This window comes from Microcebus murinus, chromosome 16 (assembly GCF_040939455.1).
Source record: "Microcebus murinus isolate Inina chromosome 16, M.murinus_Inina_mat1.0, whole genome shotgun sequence".
In the NCBI taxonomy this organism is placed as follows: Eukaryota; Metazoa; Chordata; class Mammalia; order Primates; family Cheirogaleidae; genus Microcebus; species Microcebus murinus.
In genome coordinates this window covers 49,603,823-49,631,485 of record NC_134119.1, presented here as the reverse complement: position 1 = coordinate 49,631,485, position 27,663 = coordinate 49,603,823, and the positions used below count along the sequence as shown (strand labels likewise).

The 27,663-nt window shown below is 44.1% G+C and overlaps 1 protein-coding gene across 1 annotated transcript in view; it reads left to right on the top strand.

The window, feature by feature from the left end:
* Positions 1 to 27,663, top strand: part of RNF4 (ring finger protein 4) — a 32,518-nt gene that overhangs the window by 2,080 nt on the left and 2,775 nt on the right. Inside the window, exons 2-7 of the mRNA XM_012737405.3 lie at positions 12,053 to 12,217; positions 13,115 to 13,229; positions 15,278 to 15,357; positions 26,312 to 26,321; positions 26,807 to 26,966; positions 27,567 to 27,615. Of these exons, the coding sequence (XP_012592859.1) occupies positions 12,209 to 12,217; positions 13,115 to 13,229; positions 15,278 to 15,357; positions 26,312 to 26,321; positions 26,807 to 26,966; positions 27,567 to 27,615 (423 nt within the window). The 5' untranslated portion in view covers positions 12,053 to 12,208. The remainder of the gene's footprint in view (positions 1 to 12,052; positions 12,218 to 13,114; positions 13,230 to 15,277; positions 15,358 to 26,311; positions 26,322 to 26,806; positions 26,967 to 27,566; positions 27,616 to 27,663) is intronic.

The following is a 27,663-nucleotide window of genomic DNA, read 5'->3' as shown; positions in this document are numbered from 1 at the left end:
TTACAAGTTGAAGGTTTGTGGCAACCCTGCATGGAGCAAGTTTGTCAGTGCCATTTTTCCAACAGGATGTGCACATTTGATGTTTCTGTGTCACATTTTGGAGATTCACAATATTTCGAACTTTTTCATTTTTTAAATATCTGTTGTGTCTTCTGATCAGTGATCTTTGATGTTACTATTTTAATTGTTACAGGGTGCCATTAACTGTCCCAACATAAGATGGTGAACTTAGTCTGTAAATGTGTATTCTGACAGTTCCAGCTGACCAGCCATTTCCAGTTACCCTACAGTAACCTCTAAGTGTTCAAGTTCATCTCTTTAAAGCAGAAGCCAGAAAGGATTACACTTAGTGAGGAAGGCATGTCCAAAGTTGAGATAGGCTGAAAGCTAGTCTCTTGCGCCAGTTAGCCAAGTTGTGAATGCAAAAGAAAAGTTCTTGAAGGAAGAAAATTAAAAATGTTACTCTAGTGAACACATAAGAAAGAGAAACAGCCTTATTGCTGACCAAGCAAACCAGCCAGGACATTCTCTTAAGCCAAAGCCTAATTCAGAGCAAGGCTCTAATTCTCTTTAATTCTTTGATGGCTCAGGTAAAGAAATTATATAAGAAAAGTTTGAAGCTAGCAGAGATTAGTTCTTAAGGTTTAAGGAAAGAAGCTGTTTCCATAACAGAAGTGCAAGGTGAAGCAGCAAGTGCTGATGTAGAAGCTGCAGCAAGTTATAGAAAAGATCTAGCTAAGATCATTGATGAAGGTGACTGCACTAAACAGCCAGTTTTCAATGTAGATGAAACAGCCTTATATGGGAAGAAGATGCCATCTAGGACTTTTATAGCTAGAGAGAAGTCAATTGATACCTTCAAAGCTTCAAAGGAAGGGCTGACTCCCGTGTTAGAGGCTAATAATGCAACTGACTTTATTTTTATTTATTTATTTATTTTTTTCAGTAACATTTTCAGCAATGCAACTGACTTTAAGTTGAAGCCAGTGCTCATTTACCATTCTGAAAATCCTAGAGTCTTTAACAATTATGCTACATAGACTCTGTCTGTGGTCTGTAATGGAACAACAAAGCCTGGATGACAGCATGTCTGTTTACAGCATGACTGACTGAATATTTTTTATTTTTTTTTATTTTTTGTTGGTCCAGACTCCGGCTTTACTTTTGAGCTGTGTCCTTGGTGTTATTCAGCGTGCTTATTAAATACTTGGCGAAGTGTACTGATGACATACTGGTTCAATCTGAGGATGACCGTCCCCATCTCTTCTTGGTGGATGAGAAACTGAGGGGAGCAGCATACAGCCTACAGTCTCTTCCCCGTCCCGCCCCCGAGTCTCTCTTCTGAGCAGAAGGGGAATGCGTCACAGGACCCCTCCGGCCTACAGTGGGGGGGGGGGCGAGACCACACACCCGACCCCCACTGCAGCCCCGCACCCAGCCACATCCCGGGGGCGGGAGGCCGAGGCCTATTTTTTATTTCTTTTAATCAGCTTTTCCTGATCTGGTCAGAAATGTTTATTATAATTCAAACATTAAATATAAGATAATTTAAAAATTATTCTTTCTAAGCACAAAACATTTTGCAACTTTGTATATGAATTTTCATTATAAACTACTATAATTGCAAATGAAAGACTCAAGTACATTTTCTACCTGAGCTTCATTAAATGGTTAATATTGTTTGCATTTCAAGTCTCCTCTTAGCACGGTCTTTGGATACGTGAAATATTTCATCTCCCAATTTTAAAATGGTGGCTTACTGAATATTTAAAGCCCACTGCTGAGACCTACTGCTCAGGAAAAAAGATTCCTTTCAGAAGATTACTGTTCATTGACAATGCACCTAGTCACCTAAGAACTCTGATGGAGGTGTACAAGAAGATTAATATTTTCATGCCTGTTAACACAGGCATCTGTTTTACAGCCTGTGGATTAAGGAGTAATTTTGATTTTCAAATCTTGAGATGTTTTGTAAGGTTATAGCTGTCATATATAGTGATTTTTCTGATGGATCTGGACAATGTAAATTGGAAACCCAGGAATGATTCACATTCTGGATGCCATTAAGGACATTCATGAATCATGGGAAAAGGTCAAAATATCATCATGAAGCCGGGTGCGGTGGCTCATGCCTGTAATCCTAGCACTCTGGGAGGCTGAGGTGGAGCGGAATGCTCAAGGTCAGGAGTTTAAAACCAGCCTGAGGGAGACCCCGTCTCTACTATAAAAATAGAAAGAAATTAATTGGCCAACTAATATATATATATATATATATATAAATAAATAAAATTAGCTGGGCATGGTGGTGCATGCCTGTAATCCCAGCTACTCGGGAGGCTGAGGCAGGAGGATCGCTTGAGCCCAGGAGTTTGAGGTTGCTGTGAGCTAGGCTGATGCCATGGCACTCTGGCCTGGGCAACAAAGCGAGACTCTGTCTCAAAAAAAAAAAAAATCATCATGAACAGGAATTTGGAAGTAGATTCCATGCCTCAACAAAGGATTTAGAATAGTATATAAACTTAATTCGTAAAACAGCGACAGGACTTGAGGGGATCGACTTTAGTTTTGAAAGAAGTTCTGTGGGCAAAATGCTGTCAAACATAATCATGTGCTACAGAGAAATCTTTCATGAAAGGAAAGCCGTCAATCGATATGGCTAACTTCATTGTCTTATTTTAAGAAATTGCCACAGCCACCCAGCTGTCAGTAACCACCACCCTCATCAGTCAGCAGGCATCAACATCAAGGCAGGACCCTCCACTAGCAAAAAGATTACACCTTATTGAAGGCTCAGATGATCATTAGCATTTTTTAGCAATAAAGTATTTTTAATTAAAATATGTACCTGGTTTTTTAGACATAATGCTATTGCACACTTTATAATCTCTGAGTATGCCTGTGTCATTCGTGCAAGAAGTATGGCAAGAGATGGGACCGGAAAAATAAGCAGGAACCAGATAACAAGAGGTCTTTGGTGTGCCCCCATGATAAGGAGTTCAGAATTTATCGTAAGGCCAAGTGTGAAACACTAAAGTAAATTTTAAGCTGGGAAGTAACACAGTGTTGTGTTAGAAAAATCACTGTGCTATGAGAAGAATGGATTAGAAAAGTAGACAAGGCTGAGCAAGGTGGCTTACACCTGTAATCCTAGCACTCTGGGCCCCAGTTCCACCAGTAAGCTTTAGAGGCTTTTTCAAGGTAAAGTACCACAGTTACTTGTATTTCTTAACCGTTTAACATGTGTAGAACTGTGCTGCCATTTTCTTTAGCTTCTTCTGTATGAGTCACTGACAAAGGTTTTGAGTACTGTGCCCCTAATTTCATTTTTTCCTTGTAAACCCTTTGGATTTTTGCATTGTAAGATGATTTTTTTTTAAAGAGCACTTTGTCCCTAACTACAAATGAAGCTGGAGAGGTGGAGGGAGGAGTGAGTTGGGAGAGGAGGTTGGCTATATGGAGTGAAGACTTTGGGCCATCTTCTGAAGGCAATGGTTGTGATCATTTGGGAGCATGTGCCATAATCTTGGATCTTTTGGAGCCTGATGATTTATTTATTTTTGAGATGGGGTCTCGCTGTGCTGCCCAGCTAGAGTATAGTGGCATCATCATAACTCACTGCAACCTCAAACTCCTGGGCTCAAGCAGTGTTTTGCTTCAGCCTCTGCAGTAGATGGGACTACAGGTGTGCGCCACTATGCCTGGCTAATTTTTCTAATTTTTGTAGAAATGGGGGTCTCACTCTTGTTCAGTCTGGTCTCAAACTTCTGACCTCCAGCAATCCTCCTGCCTCTGCCTCCCAAAGTGCTAGAATAACGGACATGAACCGTCACCATTGTGCAGGCCTTGTGAAGCTTTTAACTTCCACAGGCCCACCTTAATGTTCTTCCTTCTGCTCCCTCCCCTTCCTGTAAGAGCACTCCTATTGTCGTGTTTGTGAAGCTTTATCTTCTTTGGAAGCCATGGCCATCCACTTCTTAGTTTACTTTCTAGATAAAATGTTGAGGCAGAGGGTCTGGATTAGGGCTTCTGCTACAGCTCATGGGCTTGGTGCTGGATCCCACTGCCAAAATGAAGATCCCTAGAGAATTGGGTGTGGCTAGCCCTTTGGTGACTGCATGTGTCAGTTCATGAGCCAGCCCACAGTTGCATCTGACTAAGGGTGGAGGGAATGCCTGTCCTGAGGAGCCCAGGGCACTATTTGAGATCAGCACCCCCTCTGGTGTGCGCTTGGGGGAGTTCCCATTGTGGGGCACTGCTTAGCTGCTGTCTGCTGGTATGGGTCAAAGAATCAGATTTGTACACTTCTGACCTCCACCCCCATCCCAACTGACACTGAGTTCAGGATACAGTAGAAGCAGCTAAGCTTCCCAGCTGGCCGCCTCTGGCAGGCTTCATGTTCAGTGGCCATCAGTGTTGCAGCAGCCCAGTATGCCTGCTTCCTGTGCTGACTCTGTCTTTGGGGAAGGGTGACAGGTTGTTGATGGCCTCCAGCCATCTCCAGATAGATTTTGCCCATTGGCCTCTGATGTCTTCTCAACCTCTGGAGGAGTGGTTCCTTAGGTTTCCTTCATTTCCTTCCTTTTTCCTGGCCCCAGGAATTATCTTGTTTGTATCAGCCCCAAATCCCAGGCCATCTTGTCTGAAAAATATGAAGGCTGAAGGCCCCCAGGGATTTCACTTGTGGCCTAATTATGGGTGGTGGCTTTATCACCACCACCACCACCACCATGGGTAATTGTATCAGACACTAGTTAGACGATAAACTGTGGAAGGCCTAGTCACATCTATTCAGCATCTAAACATGCCTCATTGCCTCTCTAAGCATAGCCTGCTGCTTTCTGCTTGACCAGATTCTTTCATCTAGTCCCTGCAAAAACCTCAGGGGAGACCAATGTTCAAAGCCCCCGAGGCTTCTTTAGAAATAAGTAACGCTGGGAGAGGGCTGCCCTGTCATTGCCTCTGTGCTGGCTTTCTTCAGCCTCCTCTGAGTCCTCTAAGTCTAAGCAGTCATGATTAGCTACATCCTGCCAAATCTTTTCTGGAAATGAAAAGAGCCTTGCTGAGAGTCAGAAACATTTGTTCTAGTTCTCCTGGGGTGAAGGTTTGCATTGCTCTTATTTAGTAGCACTCACACTTGTAAGAAGATACATGTTTTTGGCCCTTCTGATGTAATACATATTTATTACTTAATTTATCGATCATCTTTCCAGTTAGAATATAAGCTCCTTGAGTGGGTTTTTTGTTGTTGGTTACCACTCTATTTCTGGCCCCTAGAGAAGTGCCTGACCCAGACTAGGTACTTGTAATAGTTATTGAATCAATCAGCTGATGGCATTGCCTTCAGGGTGCTAGGAACCATATTGGGTGCTTTCATTCAGCGGCCACTGTTCCAGAGAACAGCTACAGGGTGGGCGATGTTTTTCTCACATTAAAGATATGGACACTGAGGCACAGAGGTCAAGTATTTGTGCAGGGCTACAGGGCTTAAATGGCCAACCGCAGACTTGCTGACTACTTATCATGCAACCTTATTTTTATAATAAACAGGAGACTTGTGTTTTTCTCAAGGCAGTGGCACAAAGATCCATTTATGAAGCTCTGATGTGAAAGCTATTGGCAGCTTTCAGGGTTCATGCCCCAATTCTGGAGGGCAGGTTGTATAGAGCATCAGAAATTGCTGTCAGCCTTGGGTTTTTTGTTTTGTTTTGTTTTGTTTTGTTCAGCCTGGTTTTTTTTTTTTTTTTTTTTTTTTTTTTTTAAGATGGGGTCTTGCTATATTATACAGGCTGATCTTGAACTCCTGCCTTAATTGATCCTCCCACTTCAGCCTCTTGAGTAGCTGGGACTATAGGCCCAAGCTACCACGCCCAGCTCTGCCTTGGGAATTTTTGACATTCTTTATAAAAGTAGTTGGATAGTACACCACAGTCTTTAAAATATTCTTGCTCTTTAACACACATTCTGTAATTCTACTTTTGAAATTTCATGTAGGGAAATAATTAAAATAACATGGGAACGATTATATGTTTATGGCTTAAAGGGGAAGATGCAACCTAGGCAGTTGGTGCCAGCCAGTGACCAGGCACTGATACATTGGCATTGCCTTGATGAAATTCTATAGGAGAGGCTTCTCTCTGCTATTACCCTGCCACCATAAAGAGTACTCTGGCTGGTTCATCTAACTCACAGAATACTAACACCTTGCATCAGAATAGCCATTTATGAGTTTATAGTGAGAACTGTTTTATAGTTGCCACACAAGGTGAGTGACCTGATGTCCCTGCACAGCTTGTCTGTAGGATAATGCACAAGGAGCCATATTAGGGTCAAGATTACTTGGTGATTGTCTGTAGAACCAGAGTGGTAGTCGAGGGAGCTGGGTCTCTTATTTTCAGTGAGTAATTGTATCAGACTCTGCTGTCAGGTGGTTTGAGGGCTCTTTGTACCTGCTATGTGGCTGCTCTAAACAGAAGAACTTCTCATCAGAATGTCTCCCTTGGGATATGCTGCAGAGTTGCAGCTTCCTCCAGTTTCTGGTATGCCCACTCCCATGACCTATTTCTGCGGATTCTCCCTTTCTTTGCCCATGGGAATTTGGTGGTGTGAGAGAATCACTTCCAGTTTAACATTCTTCCTGTTTCCTGCCTAATGATCAGTTTTCAACCATTATCAGATTCCTCTATATGTGTTGTACACACTTGTATACATATATAGATGGTGTCTCACTTCTGGTTCAATTTAGGATTTTCTTTTTTTACCTTACAGTGGGTTTATGGGAATGTAGCCTCATTGTAAGTGGAGAAGCATCTATGCATCATATACATATATGCCATATATATTAATATATATGCTCACATGCACATATGATTATATATGTCACACTCCTCCTAGAGCTTGGGTAAGGGATTAACATCTGAAGTGTCTATAATAGCTTTATTAGAAAAAATAAACATCTAATGATAACAGGATGATTAAGTAGATCAATAAGTCTATAAGAGCACAGAAAGCTCCATCTAGTCTCTTCTCTCCCCTGTACTCTTGCCACTACCTTCAAACCACACAGCTTTCTTCCCATCTGGGTTTCTTGGAGTCTCCTCCCTGGTCTGTTTTTTTTTTGTTGTTGTTTTTTTTGAGACAGAGTCTCGCTTTGTTTTCCCAGGCTAGAGTGAGTGCCATGGCGTCAGCCTAGCTCACAGCAACCTCAAACTCCTGGGCTCAAGCAATCCTCCCGCCTCGGCCTCCCAAGTAGCTGGGACTACAGGCATGCGCCACCATGCCCGGCTAAGTTTTTCTATATATATTAGTTGGCCAATTAATTTCTTTCTGTTTATAGTTGAGACAGGGTCTCACTCTTGCTCAGGCTGGTTTCGAACTCCTGACCTCGAGCAATCCACCCGCCTCAGCCTCCCAGAGTGCTAGGATTACAGGCGAGAGCCACCACGCCCGGCTTCCCTGGTCTGTTAATACATCTGACTTGTTCAGTCTCCCATCTGTCCTCACAGCGCACGGGCGACTCAGTCTCTCTCAATGCAGATCTCAACATATCATCCCCATCCTAAAAATGTTGATTGCCCTGCCCTTGGGATGGTGTATGAGGCTTGTCCCCTTTGCTGTCCTCGCTTCTCTCACCCCTCCATGCAGGACTTGTCTCTTCCTGCCCCACCCACCCAGGTTGTTTCTTCACTAACTCGTCCTGTTGCTTTAGGTACCTATTCATTGCAGCTTCCTCTAGGCCACCCAGCCTGATCCTCAGTACATCGGGCTTGGGGTGTAACTCCTTTGCTGCTGCCTGCATGTGCCTTCGTCACCAGTCTCCCACTTCCTGTGACAAAGCTCACTGGCTGCCTTTTAGTCCCCCCACCTGTGCATTACAGCTGTTCACTGCATCTTCCTTCTTGAAATGCTGCTGTCCCTAGGGTTCTCCTGGCTTTATTTCTGACTCTGTCATTCTCTTTTATCTACTGCTCCACATTTTAATGAATTCTGAAATCTCTACCTTCACCCCAATTCTTTTTTTTTTTTTTTTTTTTTTGAGACAGAGTCTCGCTTTGTTGCCCAGGCTAGAGTGAGTGCCATGGCGTCAGCCTAGCTCACAGCAACCTCAAACTCCTGGGCTCGAGTGATCCTTCTGCCTCAGCCTCCCGGGTAGCTGGGACTACAGGCATGCGCCACCATGCCCGGCTAATTTTTTTTTTATATATATATCAGTTGGCCAATTAATTTCTTTCTATTTATAGTAGAGACGGGGTCTCGCTCTTGCTCAGGCTGGTTTTGAACTCCTGACCTTGAGCAATCCGCCCGCCTCGGCCTCCCAAGAGCTAGGATTACAGGCGTGAGCCACAGCGCCCGGCCTCACCCCAATTCTTGATCCTGAGTTTTCCAGCTGCCTGTGGACCTTGCTTCCTGTTATCTCACATCTAGCATTTCTAAAACTACCTTTAACATCTGTTCCTTTTTTTCTTTCCCTCATTTGGATTTTTGGCGTCACCTTCATAGCTTTGGCCTGAGTTGTTTCTTTTTCACCCTCAAAGCTTTAGGAATCCCTAGATTCTGGTCTTGCTTACCTTTCCCAGTCAGGAATGGCTGCTGCTCTTTATACCAGCTCTTCTTTTCTTAGTGACAGGGGCATTGTCAACCACCCACTCTTACCCCAAGGCATTTATTCCTTCAATAAATATGATTATCTGCTTTGTGCAGTATCTTAGCTAGGTACACAGTAGACAAAGCCCTGCCCTTGTGACACTTAAAGCAAGTGAGAGCACATTGGATGACTGCAGGATTTTCCTTGAGAAACTAAATAGGGGGCCAGGGTTCCTTTCTGGACATACTAAATTTGGGAAACCTGGAAAACATCTCAATGTTCCATCTTATTTATAAAATTAATACATCTCATGCTAGCATTAACATAATATTTATTTAATACGAGTATGGGTTCTGGTGTCAGAATGCCTTGGGTTAAGTCCAGGCCCTGATATTTACTAGTTGTGGACTTTGGCAGGTTACTTAATTCTTGGTCATCCTTACCTGCCTTGTATGTAAGATGGTGATTGTAATAGTACCTGCCTCCTTACTGGGTGATATGAGGAGTATGTGAGATGGTATTTAGAAAGCACAGTGCCTTGTGCATAGATGTAACCTATAAATTTCAGCTGTTACTAGTTTTATTATTCTGATGGCCTCTGTCCCTTGGATGATCCAGAACCTTTCCCATGACCCCTAGCCTCTGTTCACACACTGTTCTTCTGAATTTCACCCTGGGGGTGGTCTGCTGGGAATGTTCCCTTCTCACCTCTGTGTCCTGCCTTCCCACTTCCTGTGTCCTCTCACTCCTGAGCCTTACTGTCCCCAAAAGAGAAAAACAAGATTAGAAATGAATTGCCATATTAGCCCAGGGCATAGAGAATGGAGAAGGTCCTGGAAACCTCCCAGGGAAGAAGTAGTCTAGTTGGGCCTATAGGGGTGCATGGGCTGGTTTCAGAAAGTGGTGAGGAGTGTGCAGGTGAGGACAGCCACAGGATATGTCTTCAACAGCCATATTTGAAAGCCAAAATACCAATGAAATAAGAGGCTTATGGAGCAACCGAGGTGTATGCCTTGGATTGTTTCCCTTTATAGGCAAATCTCTCCTTCCTCTGTCAATTACATTTTTGTTAGATTATTCTAAGACACTATTTAGGTAATTTTTCAGGAAATAACCTATATCAAAGGTAGGCACCCAAATGTTAGACAGTTCTTAGCACCAGCATAGACAATTCTTGGGACCAGTCATACACATTAGAACCCAGGAAATATGGTGGATCTGGGACCATCATGTGGTCTGAATGGACCTTGAAATGGTCTGAATGGTCTTGTGGTCTTAAGGAGATGTTGAGGCACCTTCCACTTCTGTTCAAACCATGTAGACAGTCTTCATCCTAACCAGAGCCTGCACCCTGAACATCTGTATAAAGGTGAATGTTTACTAGGTGAGGTGATGCTTTAGATAAACTTTTTTTTTTAAGAGACGGGTCTTTCTATGTTGCTCAGGCTGGTCTCATACTCGTGGGTTCAAATGATCCTCCTGCCTCAGCCTCCTAAGTAGCTAGGATTACAGGCGCAAGCCACCACTCCCAGCTGCTTTTAGAAGCATTTGTACATTCCCAAGTGCAAGCATCTGTGATCTCACAGTATGGGCTGGCCTTAGGTGTCAGGAGATGCAAGTCTACCTTTAGCAAATGACACGGTAAAGAGGGTTAAACCATTCAGGTCAAGGTAGAAAATTAGGTACCCAGGGAGCAAGTGTATTTATGATATGCCATTTTCTGGGAATCAGAGCACTAAAGTGCTCTAGAAAGAGACTCAGCTGGATTGGGCAGCCCCTTTGGGCTTCTCCTGGAAAACCTTCTCTGGCCTTCTCTTCTCCTCTTGTATTTCCTGTTATAACACCTGAGTGAGGTACCTACCAGCACTGCTCCCCACCCTTTTCCTTCCACTAGATTCTGAACAAAAGCTGTGTTTATTCTGCTCTGTCCTTATGGCAGAGGCTATAATGTGAATGAGGTAGGGAGGTTCCAGCCTGTTGTTGGGGGGTGGGTATGCTATCACTGCATCTAGGGCTTGTGCAGAGGGATGGAGCTGGGCACTGGGGTGGTACACTTGGAGAGACTGCAAGCCTGGTACTGGTTACAGAGTATGGTGACATCAGCCCACAGACATTGGGCTTTCAAGTGTGCCTGTACCATTCCAAGGGCTCTCTTACTCCTGGAATCCTCACACATCTGTTGAGGTTAGTGCTTGTCCTGTTTTATATAGATAAGGAAACAGCACAGAGTTCAGTGGTCACAAGTTGGGTTTGAAGGTGCCTGGATTTCAATCCCAGCAGTCTGGCTCCAGAGATGTGCTCTTTTGGCAATGCCAACTTGCCTCCACACACCAGGCTTAGGAGTTGGGACTCAGTGAGGAACTTGGGAACGTTGCTATGGCAAACTGCTTTAGAAAGATGGGTTGGCAGTAGGGTAGTATCTAGAGAGGGGAGATGAGTTATAAGGAGTTGTGGTCCAGAGGAATGTGACAAGGTGGCAAGCAACACTGGGGATGAACAGAAAGATGGGATTGAGAGCAGTCCTATCATTTCTGCCACCAAGATCTCTCTCAACTATGTCTACTTCTTTGCAACTCCATGATCATTACCCTAGTCCAGCGAGCCCCACCATCAGTGTCACCTAGGAACTTGATAGAGATACAGTTAGGGGGGGCCCAGCAACCTGTGCTTAACAAACCCTCCAGGTGAGCCTGATGCAGGTTCAAGTTTGAGAGCCACTGCCCTTGTACTGGGTGACCATAGGAGTCTTTTTGCTTTGGCACTTTCTCTCTGTCCCTCAGTCTTGCCCTGTGCTAAGGACTTCATTCTCCTGCTGGAATCATGTTTTTGCACCTTCCACGCCAGTTACATACACTTGAACTCCTGGCTCCAAGGTTTTGCTTCTCGTTTCCCTCACCCACTGCATCCCTGGCACTGAGTTTACTGTGGTCAGCTGCCACCTCACAGTGAACCTTGAATAAAACTCAAGGACTTCTGAGCCTCCACACCTGGTGCTTTCTCTGCCCTTTCTGGAACCTTCTACCTGGCTTCCTGATCCACAGTCTCCCTGTCCTCCATTCACCTGTTGCCAGTGACAGAAGTCTCAGCTGGATACAGGGTGCTTTGGGGTTGGGTGGCTCTTGCCTCCTGAACTCGTGAGAAGAGCCCAAGACTCTGTGCTCTGCTTGGCCTTGGAAGCTCTGGGCCCCCACCCCCAGCATTACTGAGGAATTGGTATGATCACATCTGGCAGTTCTGATTGGTCTTTTCCTGGGAGATGGCACAGTGGTTCCAATGGCAGACTTTGGGATCGGGAAACTCTGTATTCAACAAAATTGCTTACTTCCTAATATGAATGTGGGATTAAAGACATGAATTGCATAAAGTGTTCAGTAAAGCACCCTGGAGACAGAAAGGACTGGTAAAGGACTGAACTTTGTTATCAGTGATGCAGGTGGCAGCATTTATCAAGTCAATATTTTTGTTTGTCAGGACTTGAAGATACTGGAAATCTATCTGGCTCCAAAATCTTTTGCAAGCCAGAGGAGGAGTAACCAGTGGGGACGAGAGGTTGAGAACGTTCAACTTCCCTGCAAACCTTGGTACAGATCACTTCTTTTTCTGTAGGTTGGGCCACCAAAGAGCACAATGAGTACAGTAAGTTTTATCGGCTCTTGAATTTTATTTTATTTTTGAGGTTGAAAACTGCCTTATTCCTTGTAGCACGTTAATGAAAGTACCACATGGATGCTTCTGAGTAACCCTAGTTCTTGAAGGAGTGTATATAGAGGGGCCTTCTGGTACTTAAACCAACTTGTTTGTCTTGAGCTGAATTCCGTATGTCAGGGGTGGTGCCCCAGAGACTGAAGACTGTTTGGCCAGAGCATCCACTGCCAAGTCCAAATCCAAATCCTGAGGCTTCTGTAGCGGGGTATATCACATAGTTTTGGGAATACTGATAGTTTAATATAATAAAAATGTTACTTTATAGAATTTCTGTTAACTGTATGTTTTGGGTGATTTTTCTCTCTATAAGTATTCAATGTTATAGAATCTCAAGTTATGAAAGGACCCCAGCTTCAAATCTACTTGCTGCCCTCTTGATCTTTTTTTTTTTTTTTTTTTTTTGAGACAGAATCTCACTATGTTGCCCAGGCTAGAGTGCTGTGGCGTCAGCCTAGCTCACAGCAACCTCAAACTCCTGGGCTCAGGCAATTCTCCTGCTTCAGCTTCCTGAGTAGCTGGGACTACAGGCATGTGCCACCATGCCCAGCTAATTTTTTCTATATATTTTTAGTTGGCCAATTAATTTTCTTTCTATTTTTAGTAGAGACAGAGTCTCGCTCTTGTTCAGGCTGGTCTCAAACTCCTGATCTTGAGCGAACCTCCCACCTTGGCCTCCCAGAGTGCTAGGATTACAGGCGTGAGCCACCACGTCCGGCCCCTCTTACTCTTATTGGTGAACTATCTCTGTGTTGGCCTTTTGGTCTTCCTAAAATCTTATCAGTCTGGAGTTCACATGACTATTTCTTTTCTAAACTTCGATACCCTCAGAGAAAGCGTCGTGGTGGAACAGTAAATTCTAGACAAACCCAGAAACGAACTCGGGAAGCAACCTCCACCCCTGAGATTTCTTTGGAAGCAGAACCCATAGAACTCGTGGAAACTGGTAAGATTGCAAGGGATACCATGACTGCAGGGTGTTAAGGTGGAAAGTCTGTGGTGTGGTGGGGGGGGGCATGCAAGCTGGAGCTAGTCAGTGCCCTGTACAGCCACTTGCTGGCCATCAGCCTGTGCAGGTCATGCACCCTGTCTGAGCCTCTGTCCCCTCTTTTTTTAGCAGGGGATCTAGGACCTGCAGCCTTGAGTTGTTATAGGCTGAAATGAGTCCATACTGTGAAACACTGAGAACACTACTTGGCAGATAACACTACAAAGGGTTAACTATTAGAAGCTGCTCTCTGCTTTGAGAAGACCTATGTAGTCTGACTCAACATTCACAACTTACAGCTAAATTGAGCAATGCTTCCCCCTTTGAAACCCTAAGACCTGCAGGTTTTGAAACAGCAACTTGGCTAAGCCAACCATTCAGCCCTTTGGTAATGTGATGCAGGGAAGGTGAGACTGCCCTGGCTCACCTTTTCTATTTGAAATTGCTGTGTTTAATCTTGTGAAGTACTCGGCTTTCCTTTTCTGTTTTCCATTAAGACAAAAAATCTCTGAAGAAGTTATACTTGTCAATAGAGCTACCTGTGGTAGAGCTTCATATACAAAGAGGCCAGATTGGATTTTCTTCTTTTGCCTGCTCAGGAAAGTGTCAAATGGCCTGAATCAAAGTCCCTTTGCTCTACATATATTAAAATTGTTTTTATTACTATGATGCCTGGAAACTGACATTTTAAAGAGAAGCAACTTAGTATGAGATAAAAAAAACAGAATTCTCTATGTGGTATCTGAGTTTCACTTCTAACAATGAATTCCTAAAAGCTTTGATGTCTTTACCTAAGAGGCTAGGACCCTGGCCCTCCATGCCCTTAGCTGGTGCCATCCTCAGTTGTGATGCTGAGCACACAAGTGGTCACTTGGAGGACTCAGAATCTCAGGCCCAGGAAGGATCCAATTGCTGTGCAGCGTGGCACTTGTCATCCTGTAGGCAGTCTTACCCTGTAGCAAGACTGTTTGTAAGAGCTAAGAGTTGTGTTCACCAGAAAGAAAATGGTTGGATAAATTACTGTATATCAATATATGGACTACTAGGCAGCTCTTCTTTTTAATAAAGAATATGGTAAGTTTGTATAAATTACATCAGATATCTATGATCTATTGTGGTTTTTGTTCCTGTGAAACTTTTTAATACAGGGAAATAAGACAAAATATGTTCAATGCATTACAAGTCACTTTCCTAAAATATTAGATCAATACTATTTCTAGAAATCTTAACAGACTGTGCATAGTATATTTTAATATTAATAGTAACGAGAAGCAAACATTGTTGCGAATCTTTTTTTAGTTTAATAAATGAAAGTTGTTTCCTGCCCCTCATTCATAACTGCCATTAACTGCTTGGTCTATGTCCTTCTCACCTTCATCTTATGGTCAGATAGACATCACAGTATATTATAGGGCTCAAAAGACAAGCTTCATAGCAGGCCAAACTCATATTGGTTCTAGGGGACTAATAAGTACCACTGTTCTCCATCCAAGTTGGGAGGCACTTGAGAGAGAAATGGAGATTAAAAGCCTTTCCTAGATTAACTGATGCAACTACTAAGCTAAGCAGAACTTTGGGCCAAGTGAAGGTGGTCTGCCTCCCCTGCTGGGATGAGCAGAGGTTTTTGGCTGCTGGTCCATGCCAAAGACAAAGGTCCTGAGCTGAGCATGCCTGGTACCTTCTCCCAGATGTCCTGTCAGGTAGGGCACAGAGGCATAGTGTGACACCATGGGGTAAAGATGTGTGTGCATGCACACATACACTTTGATAGTACATTTGTAAAAGACTGTATACCCCCACTCATCGCAAAATTCCAGGAAGGCATTTATTGGCTATCACTCCTGAAAAAAGGATTGGTCCTGATGCTCTTTGCATAGTGTAGTTAAGGGTTATTTTAGTTTCGTATAAGCCTATACCACATTTGTAATCCAATCAATAAAGCTTAGATGGATACACCCATACCCTTACTTTGCTCCTAATCCTTGTCAAAATACTTTCTTTTGAAGCTGGAGATGAAATCGTGGACCTTACCTGTGAATCTTTAGAGCCAGTGGTTGTTGACCTGACTCACAATGACGCTGTTGTGGTAAGTGTTTGAGTGTGAGAGTTAGCCATTTCTGGGGTGTGTGTCCCTGGCCACTGCCTGTGTCTGAAGACCTTGGGTCACAGATTACAGGTCAAGGTTACAGCTTGTGCTGAAGAAGTTCGTGCATTCAGTGACTAGAACCCAAAATGAAAAATGTTTCAGGAAAATCATTTATTGTGACTTTGTTGCCTATGGAGTAGGTCTGTGTAACCCTGACCTTTCCATAGCTGGGCACAAATGTGATTTGGGTAGAATCTCAAGGCTCTCACATCTATCTTCAGTCCCTGATTCTATAATTTACACCACCTGTGTGACCCTGGGCATGTTACTTAGCCTCCATCACTTCATTCATAATATGGGTTGATTCACCATGTTTGTAGGGTATTGTGAGGATTAAAAGAGATTTCATGTTTGAGTGTGTGGTACCCAGTCAAGGTGAGTTTATGCCCTTCCAGTTGAAGAGAAATGGAATGTTTGCTCAGCACTGCTAGTGAAAATCTTCCCAATTCCAAAAGCAACTGCTAGTTAACATTGCTGCAGGGGATGCAGGTACCCAGCATTACCATCTGATACCTTGGCTGTGTTCTGACACCAGGGAGGGTGGAGCCTAGGAAGGTGTATGTGGGCCCTGTGCACAGTCTGCAGGAAATGGGGCCTGGTCTGGTCAGAGGACATATGGAGAAGTTAGTTCTGGGATACCCATTCCATGGTACCCACCTCGTATGCATCTGGACTGACATGTCTCTCCTGAAGAATGCCACTTAAGTGTTTTCTGACAGTGTACCAAGACTACAGCTTGGGGAGTGGAGGTGTTGGCCCACCTGACAGTGGTGGGCAGGTAGGTGGCATGCCGTGCTGAGTGGCATAGGGATGCAGTGGAGTGTGTGGGGGTTGCTGTTTGCTGAGTCTTCATCTTGACCCTGGACTCACTGCTGTTGGAGTTATCTTGCATGGCTAAGGCCAGGCTGTAAGAACAGAGAGACAAGCCTTAGACACTGCTTCCTGCCTGTGCTTAGAACTTCAGGATAGGGTTGTGCTGAGAAGCTTCAGGACTTCAGAAGAAAGAACTGGGTGGGGATGGGGAACTGTCTTGACAGATTTGGATTCTGGTCTTGGTTTGAAACCATTGGGCTATCCTGTTGTTGTTCCCCACCCCCATCTGATAGACTGCCTCTAGATCAACAGGATCATGGAATAAAGCTCAGGGGACATTGGCTCCCAATTGGGACCTAGTGGTTTCCCTGGAGATTGGTTAGAACTTTCATAGATAGCAAGAGTAGGTTTAGTCATGAGTGGTCTCTACTTAGGCCTCATTCGTGTGTTTTCTGAGGTACATAACATTATAACTTTGCTGGCAGTCCCTGTAGACTCCCTAGAAAGATAGCTTAACTTGGCACATTGGCTGAAGCCTGCAACCCAGTTGCTGATTAATGCTGGAAATGGTGCCTGCAAAGTCCTTTTTTATTTTCCTTGAATTCTCAGTATCTACCTACAGTATACCTGGCTCTCTCTCGCTCTTGCTCTTGCTCTTTCTCTCTCCCTCTCTCTCCCTTCACCTTCCCTGTCTTCCTCCCCCTCCCTGTCTTCCTCTTCCTCCCTTTTTCTCTCTCCCTCTTCCTCCTCCCTCTTTCTCTCCCTCTCCCCCCTCCCTCCCTCTCCCTCTCTGTCTCTCACTCTCCCTCTCTCTCTCTTATTCCCTCTCCCCCTTCCCTCCTCTGTCCCCCCTTCCCCTCTCTCCCCCCTTCTCCCCCCCTCTATCCGCCAGACCCAGGGAGATAGGTAGGATTCTGCCCACAAAAAGACAAAGATTGGCTTCTATTGGATGACAAACCAAGATCATTTCCCCTTCCACGCCTTTGTTTGTTTTGATGACTACACTGCTATTGCTACGTGGGCTTCCTTTCCAAACTGTCCTACCTTCTTTCTGTTTCCCTAGGTTTGGGCTCCATATTCTGGCACCTCTACTCCCATTTAACCTGGAGATCCCTAGTTGATCTTTGAAAGCTCTGTGGTTGAGAGAGTCTTTGGGAAGACCCAGGGACAGGAATACTGGTGTGGGGGCTATCCTGGGAGTAAGTGGATAGCCAGAGGCAGGTGGAGGGGTAGAGGGTAGGCGATCCTGGCTTGGGAAGTCCTGGGTTCTGGCCTCAGATCTACTGGTCAATTTGGTCAGAGGATTTCCCTCACACCAGCTGCAGTATCCCTAGCTATAAAAGAATTGTTTTGGACTCAATAGCTCTCCTTATTTTAATCATTCTCCACAGGTTGATTTTAATAAGTCCAAACTCTAGTTTATTGATGTGCAGTGAGAAGTACTCCTGAGTTTAAAATTTTACCTCTCTGAGCAGATCTGCTTGGGAGGCCTAAGAGTATTAACTCAGGACAAGGGACATCTATTAGATGAATTATGCTCAGTGTGACCTTTGACTCTGCTTACAGGAGAGTATGAAATGGATAAACATACCCATTCCAAAATTGGGGTGATCTTACTAATTCCACCAGGATCTTTTGGAACAGTTTAAGCATACTGCTTGAGCTCCAGGAGTAGCTCTGGATCTTTCAGATAAGGTACAATTTCCTAGATACCAGGATCCAGGGACAGCCTTCAGGACATTGAGGAACTCTCTTAAGAGTAGAAACTTTACATGCAGACTTGTGCATTTTTCTAAGTCTGAAAGGAATCCGAAGTCCCTGAAGAATTTAGGAGAAATGAAAAATGCTATAAGATTCAGCAAGACTTTGTACATCTCTGCTTTGTTAGTTTCCCTCAAAATTAACTTATATTTTTAGCATTATATAACCTTAAAACGGCTAGCACGCCTGAGTCCCAGGATATGAGTATCTTTGATTTTTACTAGGTAAATGCCAACCTGTTTTCTGAAGAGGTTGTACCAGTTTACACTTATACCATTGTTGGGGGTTCTCATTGTTGCATATCCTCACCACCACTGACAAGTTTTCACTCTGTCACCCAGGCTGGGGTGCAGTGGTATAGCTTACTGCAGCCTCGGACTTCTGGGCTCAAGTGATCATTCCGCCTCAGCCTCCTGAGTAGCTGGGAGTACAGGTACAGGCCACCATGCCTAGATAAGATTTTTGTTTTGTTTTGTTTTTCTTAAGAGGCCGGAGTCTTACTATGTTTCCCAGCCTGGTCGTGAACTCCTGGCCTCAGGTGATCCTCCTACCTCAGCCTCCCAAGTAGCTGGGATTGCAGACTTGAACCACCATACTAAGCCTCATCACCACTTCTTAATTTTAGCCAATCTGATAGTTGTCTAGTAGTAAGTATCTCATTGTGATTTTTTTTTTTTTTTTTTTTTTTTGAGACAGAGTCTAGCTTTCTTGCCTAGGCTAGAGTGAGTGCCGTGGCATCAGCCTAGCTCACAGCAACCTCAAACTCCTGGGCTCAAGCCATCCTCCTGCCTCAGCCTCCCAAGTAGCTGGGACTACAGGCACAAGCCACCATGCCCGGCTGATTTATATATATATATATATATTAGTTGGCCAATTAATTTCTTTCTATTTTTATGGTAGAGACGGGGTCTTGCTCAGGCTGGTTTTGAACTCCTGACCTTGAGCAATCCACCCGCCTCGGCCTCCCAGAGTGCTAGGATTACAGGCGTGAGCCACCGCGCCCGGCCTCATTGTGATTTTTAATTTGTTTTTCTGATTAGTAATGGGATTGAGCACCTGTCGATGATTCATTTTTCTTCTTTGATGGCCTGTTTGAAATTTTTGTTTTATAAACTTTAAAATAGCTGAAGAAATTGAATTACAATGAAGCAAATTCTTTGTCTTTTTTTTCCAGCAAATCTTTTTTTCTGTTCATTTTTCCATTTGATTGTCTGCCTTTTCCTGATTCATAGCAATTCTTTGTAAGTTGTAAATATGTGCCTGCCATTGCTTAACGTGTTTTGTGACTTCTGCTTATAGAGGCTTATCTTCTCTTTGATGTTTACATATAAAAGGTCATATGTCTTTTTTATTTTTATTATTTTATTTTATTTTTTTTTTACACCGAGTCTCACTTTGTTGCCTGGGCTAGAGTGTCATGGCATCAGCCTAGCTCACAGCAACCTCAAACTCTTGGGCTCAAGCAATCCTCCTGCCTCAGCCTCCCGAGTAGCTGGGACAACAGGCATGTGTCACCACGCCCGGCTAATTTTTTCTATATATATTTTTAGCTGTCCGATTAACTTCTTTCTTTTTTTTTTTTTTGGAGACAGAGTCTCACTTTGGTGCCCAGGCTAGACTGAGTGCCGTGGTGTCAGCCTAGCTCACAGCAACCTCAAACTCCTGGGCTCAAGCAATCCTACTGCCTCAGCCTCCCAAGTAGCTGGGACTACAGGCATGTGCCACCATGCCCGGCTAAGTTTTTCTATATATATTAGTTGGCCAATTAATTTCTTTCTATTTATAGTAGAGACGGGGTCTCACTCTTGCTCAGGCTGGTTCCGAACACCTGACCTTGAGCATTCGGCCCGCCTCGGCCTCCCAGAGTGCTAGGATTACAGGCGTGAGTCACCGTGCCCGGCCAACTTCTTTCTATTTTTGATAGAGACAGGGTCTCGCTCTTGCTCAGTCTAGTCTCAAACTGCTGAGCTCAAGTGATCCTCCCACGTCGGCCTCCCAGAGTGCTAGAATTATAGGCATGAGCCACAACACCTCACGTTAATGTCTTAATAGTTGGATTTCTCAATATGTTGAAGAAATCTTGTCCTATCCCTATCATAAAAAGATATATTCTATAATATCCCATATTCTAAAAGTTTACTGTTTTGTCTTTCATATTTACATTTGTAATTTACATGAATTGACTTTTGTGCATAGATTGAGGTTTGGATCTTTAATGACTCTCAGTAAAAGTTTTCAAAAGTTGCCTGTGGAGATTTTACAAGTCTTTTGTAAGAAGATTTATTTCCAGGTACATAGTATTTTAGGATGCTGTTAAATAGTGTTTTAAAATGTCATTTTTTGTTGTTTTTGTTTTTCACTGTTTACTGATATAAAAAGTACAGTTGATTTTATCTATTGGGTTTTTTCTTCTTAATTTAGCAATTCTAAATCTTTTGGACATTTAGGTGTGCAGAACAAGTTTTGGGCTTTTTCCATTTCCTTTTTTGTTTTCCTGTATTGGCTGAACATGAAAATGCTGATAGTCGTGAACATTCTTGTCTCATTCCAAATCTGAAAGAATCCTTCCAAAGTTTCACCATTAAATAGTCTTTGCAGTACTATCCTTTATCAGATTGAAGAAATTCCTCTGTATTTCCTGTTTGGCTACAAGTTTTCTTCGTGAATCAGTGTTAAATTCTATAACAAATCCATCTATTTTTTAATTTTTCTTTTTATATATTGAAGTGAAGAGTTCCTTTGGTTCCAGGGTTCAACCAAGTTAGCTTACTGTAATCATGATGTATTGTCTTTTTATATATTGCTAGATTGAGTTTGCTAATAAAACTTCTATGTATGATTTTTGTATCTATGTTTGTGAATAAGACTGGTTGATCTGTAATTGTTCTTTTGTGCACATTCCTTACAGGCTTCTAATATCATTAGTGGTATCTTTATAAAGTGACTTGGGGAGAGTACCCTTTTTTCTTCAGAAAATTTTGTAACACGGGAATTACTTCTTCCTTGAGTCTTTTGTAGACCTCTGCAGGAAACTTATCTAACCTAGAGTTGTAATCAGTTTTGGTAAGTTGCAGTTTTTAGGAATTTATTGATTTCATCTAAAATTATCTCTTTTATTGGCATAAATTTGTTCATATCTTCTTGTGTTCTGTGGAATCTGTAGTGATGTCTCTTTTTTCATTTCTGATACTGGTTATTTGTGTTTTCTATCTTTTTAGATTAGTATCACCAGAGCTTTATTAGATCTTTCAGAGAACCAACTTTTAGCTTTGTGGATCCTTTCTCTTGTAAGTTTGTTTTCATTTCATTGATTCTTTCTTTCTTTGTGTGAGTTTATTTTGCTGTTCTTTTTCTAACTTATTCATTTTCATCATTTTTTTCCCAATGATAGTCATTTAACATTATGTTTTTCTTTATCCTACAGATTTTGGAATTGGTATTTTATATTCAATTTAACATTTGTGAGATTTGTATTTCTTCTAACCATGTGGATTTTCTCTTTGTCGCTGATTCTTTGTATTATTTCATTATGGTCAGAAAATACATTCTGTATGTCAGTTCCTTTGTATTTGTTGAGACTTGCTTGAAGGCCTCACCTGTACAAGGGTGGTCCTTAACTACAATAAGGGTACTACTTTAGGCCTGGACTTTGGTTTTTGTTTTCTGTCGGTGGTTTTAAAAGCAAGCTCCAATTTTTTAAGAATTGTCTGTCTCTGTGTTATTCCTCTGGATTATTGATTTCCTTTCACTTTTGACCAAATTTGTTCATTCATTTGTTCTTTCTTCCCTTTTTGTCACTTTTTTGTTTGTGTAACTATATACGATATATCTATTTTATCTTGTTTGTTTTCAGTTACAAAAATGATCAAAATAAGTAGCTTGCCATTTATTACAAAACTCTCTGCTTATGTTTTCCATTCTTCTGCTTCCTTACCTAGGTGGGTTGGTTGGTTATTATTTATTTATTTATTTATGATAAGAGTCTTGCTCTGTCGCCTGGGCTAGAGTGCCATGGCATCAGGCTAGCTCACAGTAACCTCAAACTCTTGGGCTTGAGCAATCCTCTTGCTTCAGTCTCTTGAGTAGCTGGGACTACAGGCATGCACCACCATGCCCAGCTAATTTTTTCTATTTTTAGTAGAGACAGGGTCTCGCTTTTGCTCAGACTAATCTTGAATTCCTAATCTCAAGCCATCCTCTGCATTAGCCTCTTAGAGTGCTAGGATTACAGGCGTGAGCCACTGCACCCAGCCTCTTACCTGGTTTATAGGTGGGTTAGAATTTCAGGCCACTTTTTATGAGCATTTACAGTAGGCCAAACTCTGCTCTGGCTAGAAGAGGTACAGTGATGGAAAGACAGACTAGCTCTCGTCTTTAAGGAATCAAGTCCTAGAGCAGGAGATTATTGAAAATGTTGCTTGGACTATTTTCCTTAATTAAATGTCAAAAGGTTGCCTCATTCTTTTTTTTAGTCTCAGAATCTCACTATGTTGCTCAGGCTGGTCTTAAACTCCTGGGCTCAATCGATCCTCCTACCTCAGCCTCCCAAAGTGATGGGATTACAGGTGTGAGCCACTGCACTCAGCCAGATTGTCTCTTTTAAAGCCAGGTTGGTTTTCCTGGAATCATTTTTTGTCTGTTTCCATAATGTGTTAATGAATTGTTTTATTTGTGTTATAGTCTGTATCCTGCCTGATTTTTCATTTGTGACTCTATTGAAACGACCTGCTTGGTAGAGGCTTCTTTGCAGGCAGGAATATAGCCATGTCCAACTCTCTGTCTAGGTGTGGTAAAGGACACAAGAGGCATACCGTTGGAATGAGTGAACCAACCTAATTATACATGAAGAAAGACAGGCTCAGACATCTTACCCAAGAATTAGGAATACAGTTGTACATGCAGTCCAAGATGGATTGGTTACTCAGAGTGTTATTGTCAGCACCCATATTACTGGTACTCCTGCCAGTGCTACAAGTGATAGTAATCAGTAATTGCATGATATATGCAACTGTTGAACATAAGGAATAGCCTTTTGTCTGGGCATGGTGGCTCACACCAGTAATACCAGCACCTTGGGAAGCTGAGGTAGGAGGATTGCTAGAGGCCAGGAGTTTAAGGCTACAGTGAGCTATGGTCAAACCACTGCACTGCAGCCTGGGTGACAGAATGAGATCCCATCTCTTAAAAAAAAAAGGAGTAGCCTTTTGCGTGCACAGTGGTTAGAGATGGCTGTTTTTTCCAGTGGAACAATGTATGGTGCTGTGAGTTGGAGGGTTGTCTAAAGCAAGTGTGTCTCGGTTCTCTTGGCCAGATGAGCATTCTTAGAAATGCTGGGTATCAACTTGAGTGCTGTGATTCCTGCTACTTCGATCTCTTATGTTGAGGCGTTCGGATTCTCACTGGTGCTTTAGAAAGACAAAAGGGCTTTGGGTGACCAAATATGTGTGCCTGCTGCAGTCTCCACTCTTATTCTACATAGTCAAGAAGGAGAAGCCAAAAGTAAAGGTAACATGTGAATTTCTCATTTTGAACGGGCTTGCCACAGTACTAACTAAACTGTTCAGGCCAGGGAACTGGTTAATTCTTGTTATTTTGGTTTTATTTTTTACTTCTTTTTTAAAACTTCTTAACCAGATTAGAGGCCCCGGAACTTGTATTGTGCTCTGACCATTTGTCAACTCAGTAGATATTTATGAGGCTCTGCTACTCTTCCCCCTGCCTCTATCTTCTGTGCTGGGCAAGCATTGTGCTACCTGCAGGCTATCGCTGTGAGCTAGGTACATTCCAGAGTGCTTGAGACACCTGCACGGATTGTGGGACTTGGTGTGTCCAGCTGTGGGATGGAGGGAACACCAGTGCTAGATGCTGTGTCGTGTCTGTCAGCTGGGGGTCCCAGGGCACAGAAAGGGCATGGAGCTGGGCAGCCAGGCTCTAGTGCCATTCTTACACTGCTCTCTGGGCAGGAAACTGCATCTCGGAGCTGTTTGTCTCTCACTGTAGATGGGGAAGGTGAGAGTTATCACTAGTGAGGGATGTTTTCTAGCCACCTTATTTTCATTTATCCAGGAGTCCAGTGTAGAGCACTTGTTGGATGCCAGCAGCCTCCTGCGCCCTGGCACTTTGAAGCACATGCACCTCCACGGGGGCTCAGTGTGTGGCATTGCCCAGAGGTGAACTGGGTATGTCTCGTAGGAGTCTATGGAGACCCAGTTCCCACACCGTGATTCCCAGGGAATTGGGCCTTCCCAGTTGTATCCACACCTAATGGGGGGGGGGGAGCAGTGTTGGAGCCCTAGGAATCTGGGGTCATTTCTGCCCACAGTGGAATTTGCTTCTACTCCTAGCTGAATTCGGGGCTTTCCCCAGGGACCAGCACTACCGTCAGTGCCTCCCTGTCTGGGCTCCCCTTTTCCAGATTTCACCTAGTGATGAGGTTGACGAGACTGTCCCAGATTTCCATTATCACCTTCTGTACTCTCCTCTGGGAAGAAGGGAGAACGCTTTCAGTAGCTCTGTGTGTGTGGATTGTAGTCTCATCTGCAAAATAAAGGCCTTTATATTCAGATCTGCTACTTCCTAGGGTGGCCATTTGTATCTGTCAGGGTTCAGTTTGGGAAACAAAACCCACTCCAGTTATTCTTAAGCTTAAATGGATTTTAACATACGGAAGGAGTTATATGATGTTGAAAAGCCTGGAAGAGTGGGCTCCAGGCTGGGTCCCTAGGAATAACCCCTGACCTCTCAGCATTGACCCACCTGGGATCTGCTATGTCCACCCCTCTGCACTAATATCTTTTACTTCAAGTAGATACTACTGCACACCCTTTCTAGGGAGGAGAGGGGCCTGGGCTGAAGATGTTGGTAGACTCTGCCCAGAACTGCTTCTTAATAACCCTAGCTATGCTGGCCGACAGTAATGCCTACCACAGCTGAAATTGGCCTCTACCCTTCTGGCCTTGCCAGTGGCATGAACATGTCTAATTGGGGGAACTTAGTTCACATCTAGAATCCCTGCTACAAGGGAGTCACCATAGGGCAGGACACTGTTGCAAAGGGGCAACCCCATGCCCTCCCACCAAAAGGGGCAGCTGAAGCGTGGGCTGCAGGTCTTAGTGGTGGGAGCTTTCCTGAAGCAGTTCTCTTATGCATGCTGAGCAAGAGGGAAAGGCTGTGCCACTGGCCTCCCCTTAGACAGGTAAGAGTATTCAACTTGGCCAGAAGGTAGAGAAAGTGACCAGGTTTGAAACTGTTGTAGCAGAAATAGTCTAAATGTAAATTCTGAGCCATCCAGCAAGGGGCTTGTCAATTTCTCAATAACTTTTTTTTGTAGGTGTCAAGAATACAGAATTGAACTGATTTCCATCCTTGGTGTGTGTCATAATCATTGAGTCCATGCATGGCAGCCTGCTTTTTAAAAATTTTTTTAGTTAATTATTTTAAATAATGTAAATATTGAAAACCCTCTTCCAAGTAAAGGCTCTGTCTTTGGCAGTGGCCTACATCGGCCATGGCAGCATAAGGAGAGCATGTGGGAATAGTCACGGGCAGCATGAGCACCATGGCCCTGGCACCATGCCGCGTGTTTTCTTACTCAGTCCTCACAGCGGTGCAATAAGGCGCTGGGGCCTCTGTTTTTCAGAAGAGAAAGCTGCAGCTTCCAGACAATAAGGAACCTTCCCAGGTCATGCAACCAGTACATACGTGGCTATGCTTGTGCTCCAAGAGATTCCACTAAACACCTGGTGGGACAAAACATAGCACAGCAGCTGCTGGGAGGCAGGTTGACTTAGGAATGGCGCAGTGATTGCTTTGGAGAGGCGTACAGATCCTCTGTGGGTTGGTGAGGGAGGGTGGGGACTCTGCTGCTCACCAGAGGATTCTGCAGGGGCTAGCACACATTAGAAACAAGTGCTTCTGGCCGAGCGAGGTGGCTCACACCTGTAATCCTAGCACTCTGGGAGGCTAAGATGGGTGGATTGCTCAAGGTCAGGAGTTCAAGACCAGCCTGAGCAAGAGCGAGACCTCGTCTCTACTATAAATAGAAAGAAATTAATTGGCCAACTAAAAAATATATATATAAAAATATTAGCCGGGCATGGTGGCGCATGCCTGTAGTCCCAGCTACTTGGGAGGCGGAGGCAGGAGGATCACTTTAGCCCAGGAGTTTGAGGTTGCTGTGAGCTAAGCTGATGCCATGGCACTCTAGCCTGGGCAGCAGAAGTGAGACTCTGTCTAAAAAAAAAATAAACAAGTGCTTCCATTTTATCATCTAAATCAAACTGATTGCTTCTTTCTCTCTTGTTTTTCTTCTCTTTAAAAGATTGTTGATGGTGAGTGATTTCATCTCCTTTTTCACTGGGTTTGGAGACAGAACTGGCATGGGTGAGGGCCACAGTGCTGCAGGCCTTGCCAAACCGTCCCAAAGGGTCCGAGAACTACAGGCAGGAAAACAATCTCATGGTCAGACCTGCACAAATCAGTCCCTTTGCACCTGCTGAAGAATCTTCACCCTGTTGCTGAGCACTGAGCTAAAGTCCTGCCTTGGGGCCTGCTGGATTTTGGAGAAGACTGACAGCTTTAGACTGCTCTGCGGCTCCGGCACCAGCTTCCAGTAGGGATGGAGGGGTGTCTCCTGGGAAGACAAGGCAGTCGCTTTGGGCAAGATCCTGGGCAGGACTTCTTTTGGGGTGTAGCTGGACATAGCAGCAGTTTCTCTCTGAGCGTCCCAGGCAGGGAAGGGGAGGGTTTTTAGAGGGATCAGGGTGGAATGTTGAGAGTAGGAGCCTCCAATTTGAAAATGTGACTCTCACCTTAGAAAGGAGAAGGCCAAGGAGGAACGCTAGGAGGCTGCGCCAGGACCATGCTGACAGCTGTGTGGTGAGCAGTGACGATGAGGAACTGTCCAGGGACAGAGACGTGTATGTGACCACCCACACTCCCAGAAATGCCAGGGATGAAGGTGCTACAGGAGTGAGGTACCACCGTGTCCCCTGGTCTATTGCTGCCATGCTTGGGGTGGAAGGCCAGGGTATAGACATACTGCACTTTTCAGCAAATCTGTGAGTCCTTGGCTCTAGAGGGGCTTGGCCAGGCATCTGCCCAGTAGCTGGATGTGGTTGGAACTGGATCCATAGCTGGGCTTACCTAACCCCACAGCGACCAGGGGGTGCCAGGCACTGGCGGGTGGGTATGAACAGACCTGGTGCCCCAGCCTCCTGCAGCTGGAATGCTTGAGCAGTGGCAGTCACATCCCTGGCCCTAGACTGGGATTCTGGAGAAGGGACTCTCTGCGTGAGCAGAGGCTGGGAGTGGTGGAGGGCAGGGTGACTTGGGTCATCTGCACTTTGATTGTTCCAGTCTCTCTTCTCCCTTTTCTTTTGGTCACCCTGCCACACCCCCTTGGGGCAGTTGGCTTTCCCGAAAGTCTCCTGGATGTCAGTGCTAAGACAGAATCAGAGGCGGCCAGGGGAGGGACTCTTATAGGGGATACAGGCCGCTTATACCAAGGCCACTCATAGGGTGCAATTGAATGTTTGAGTTTACTGAGAAACTGATGTGAAGCACTGTGATCTTAGGCCATCTGGTACTGTCAGTTGTCCGATCTGCATGGACGGATACTCAGAGGTAAGTAAACTAAGCTGTTTCTTCCCTACTTTTCGTTTCTAAACTGAG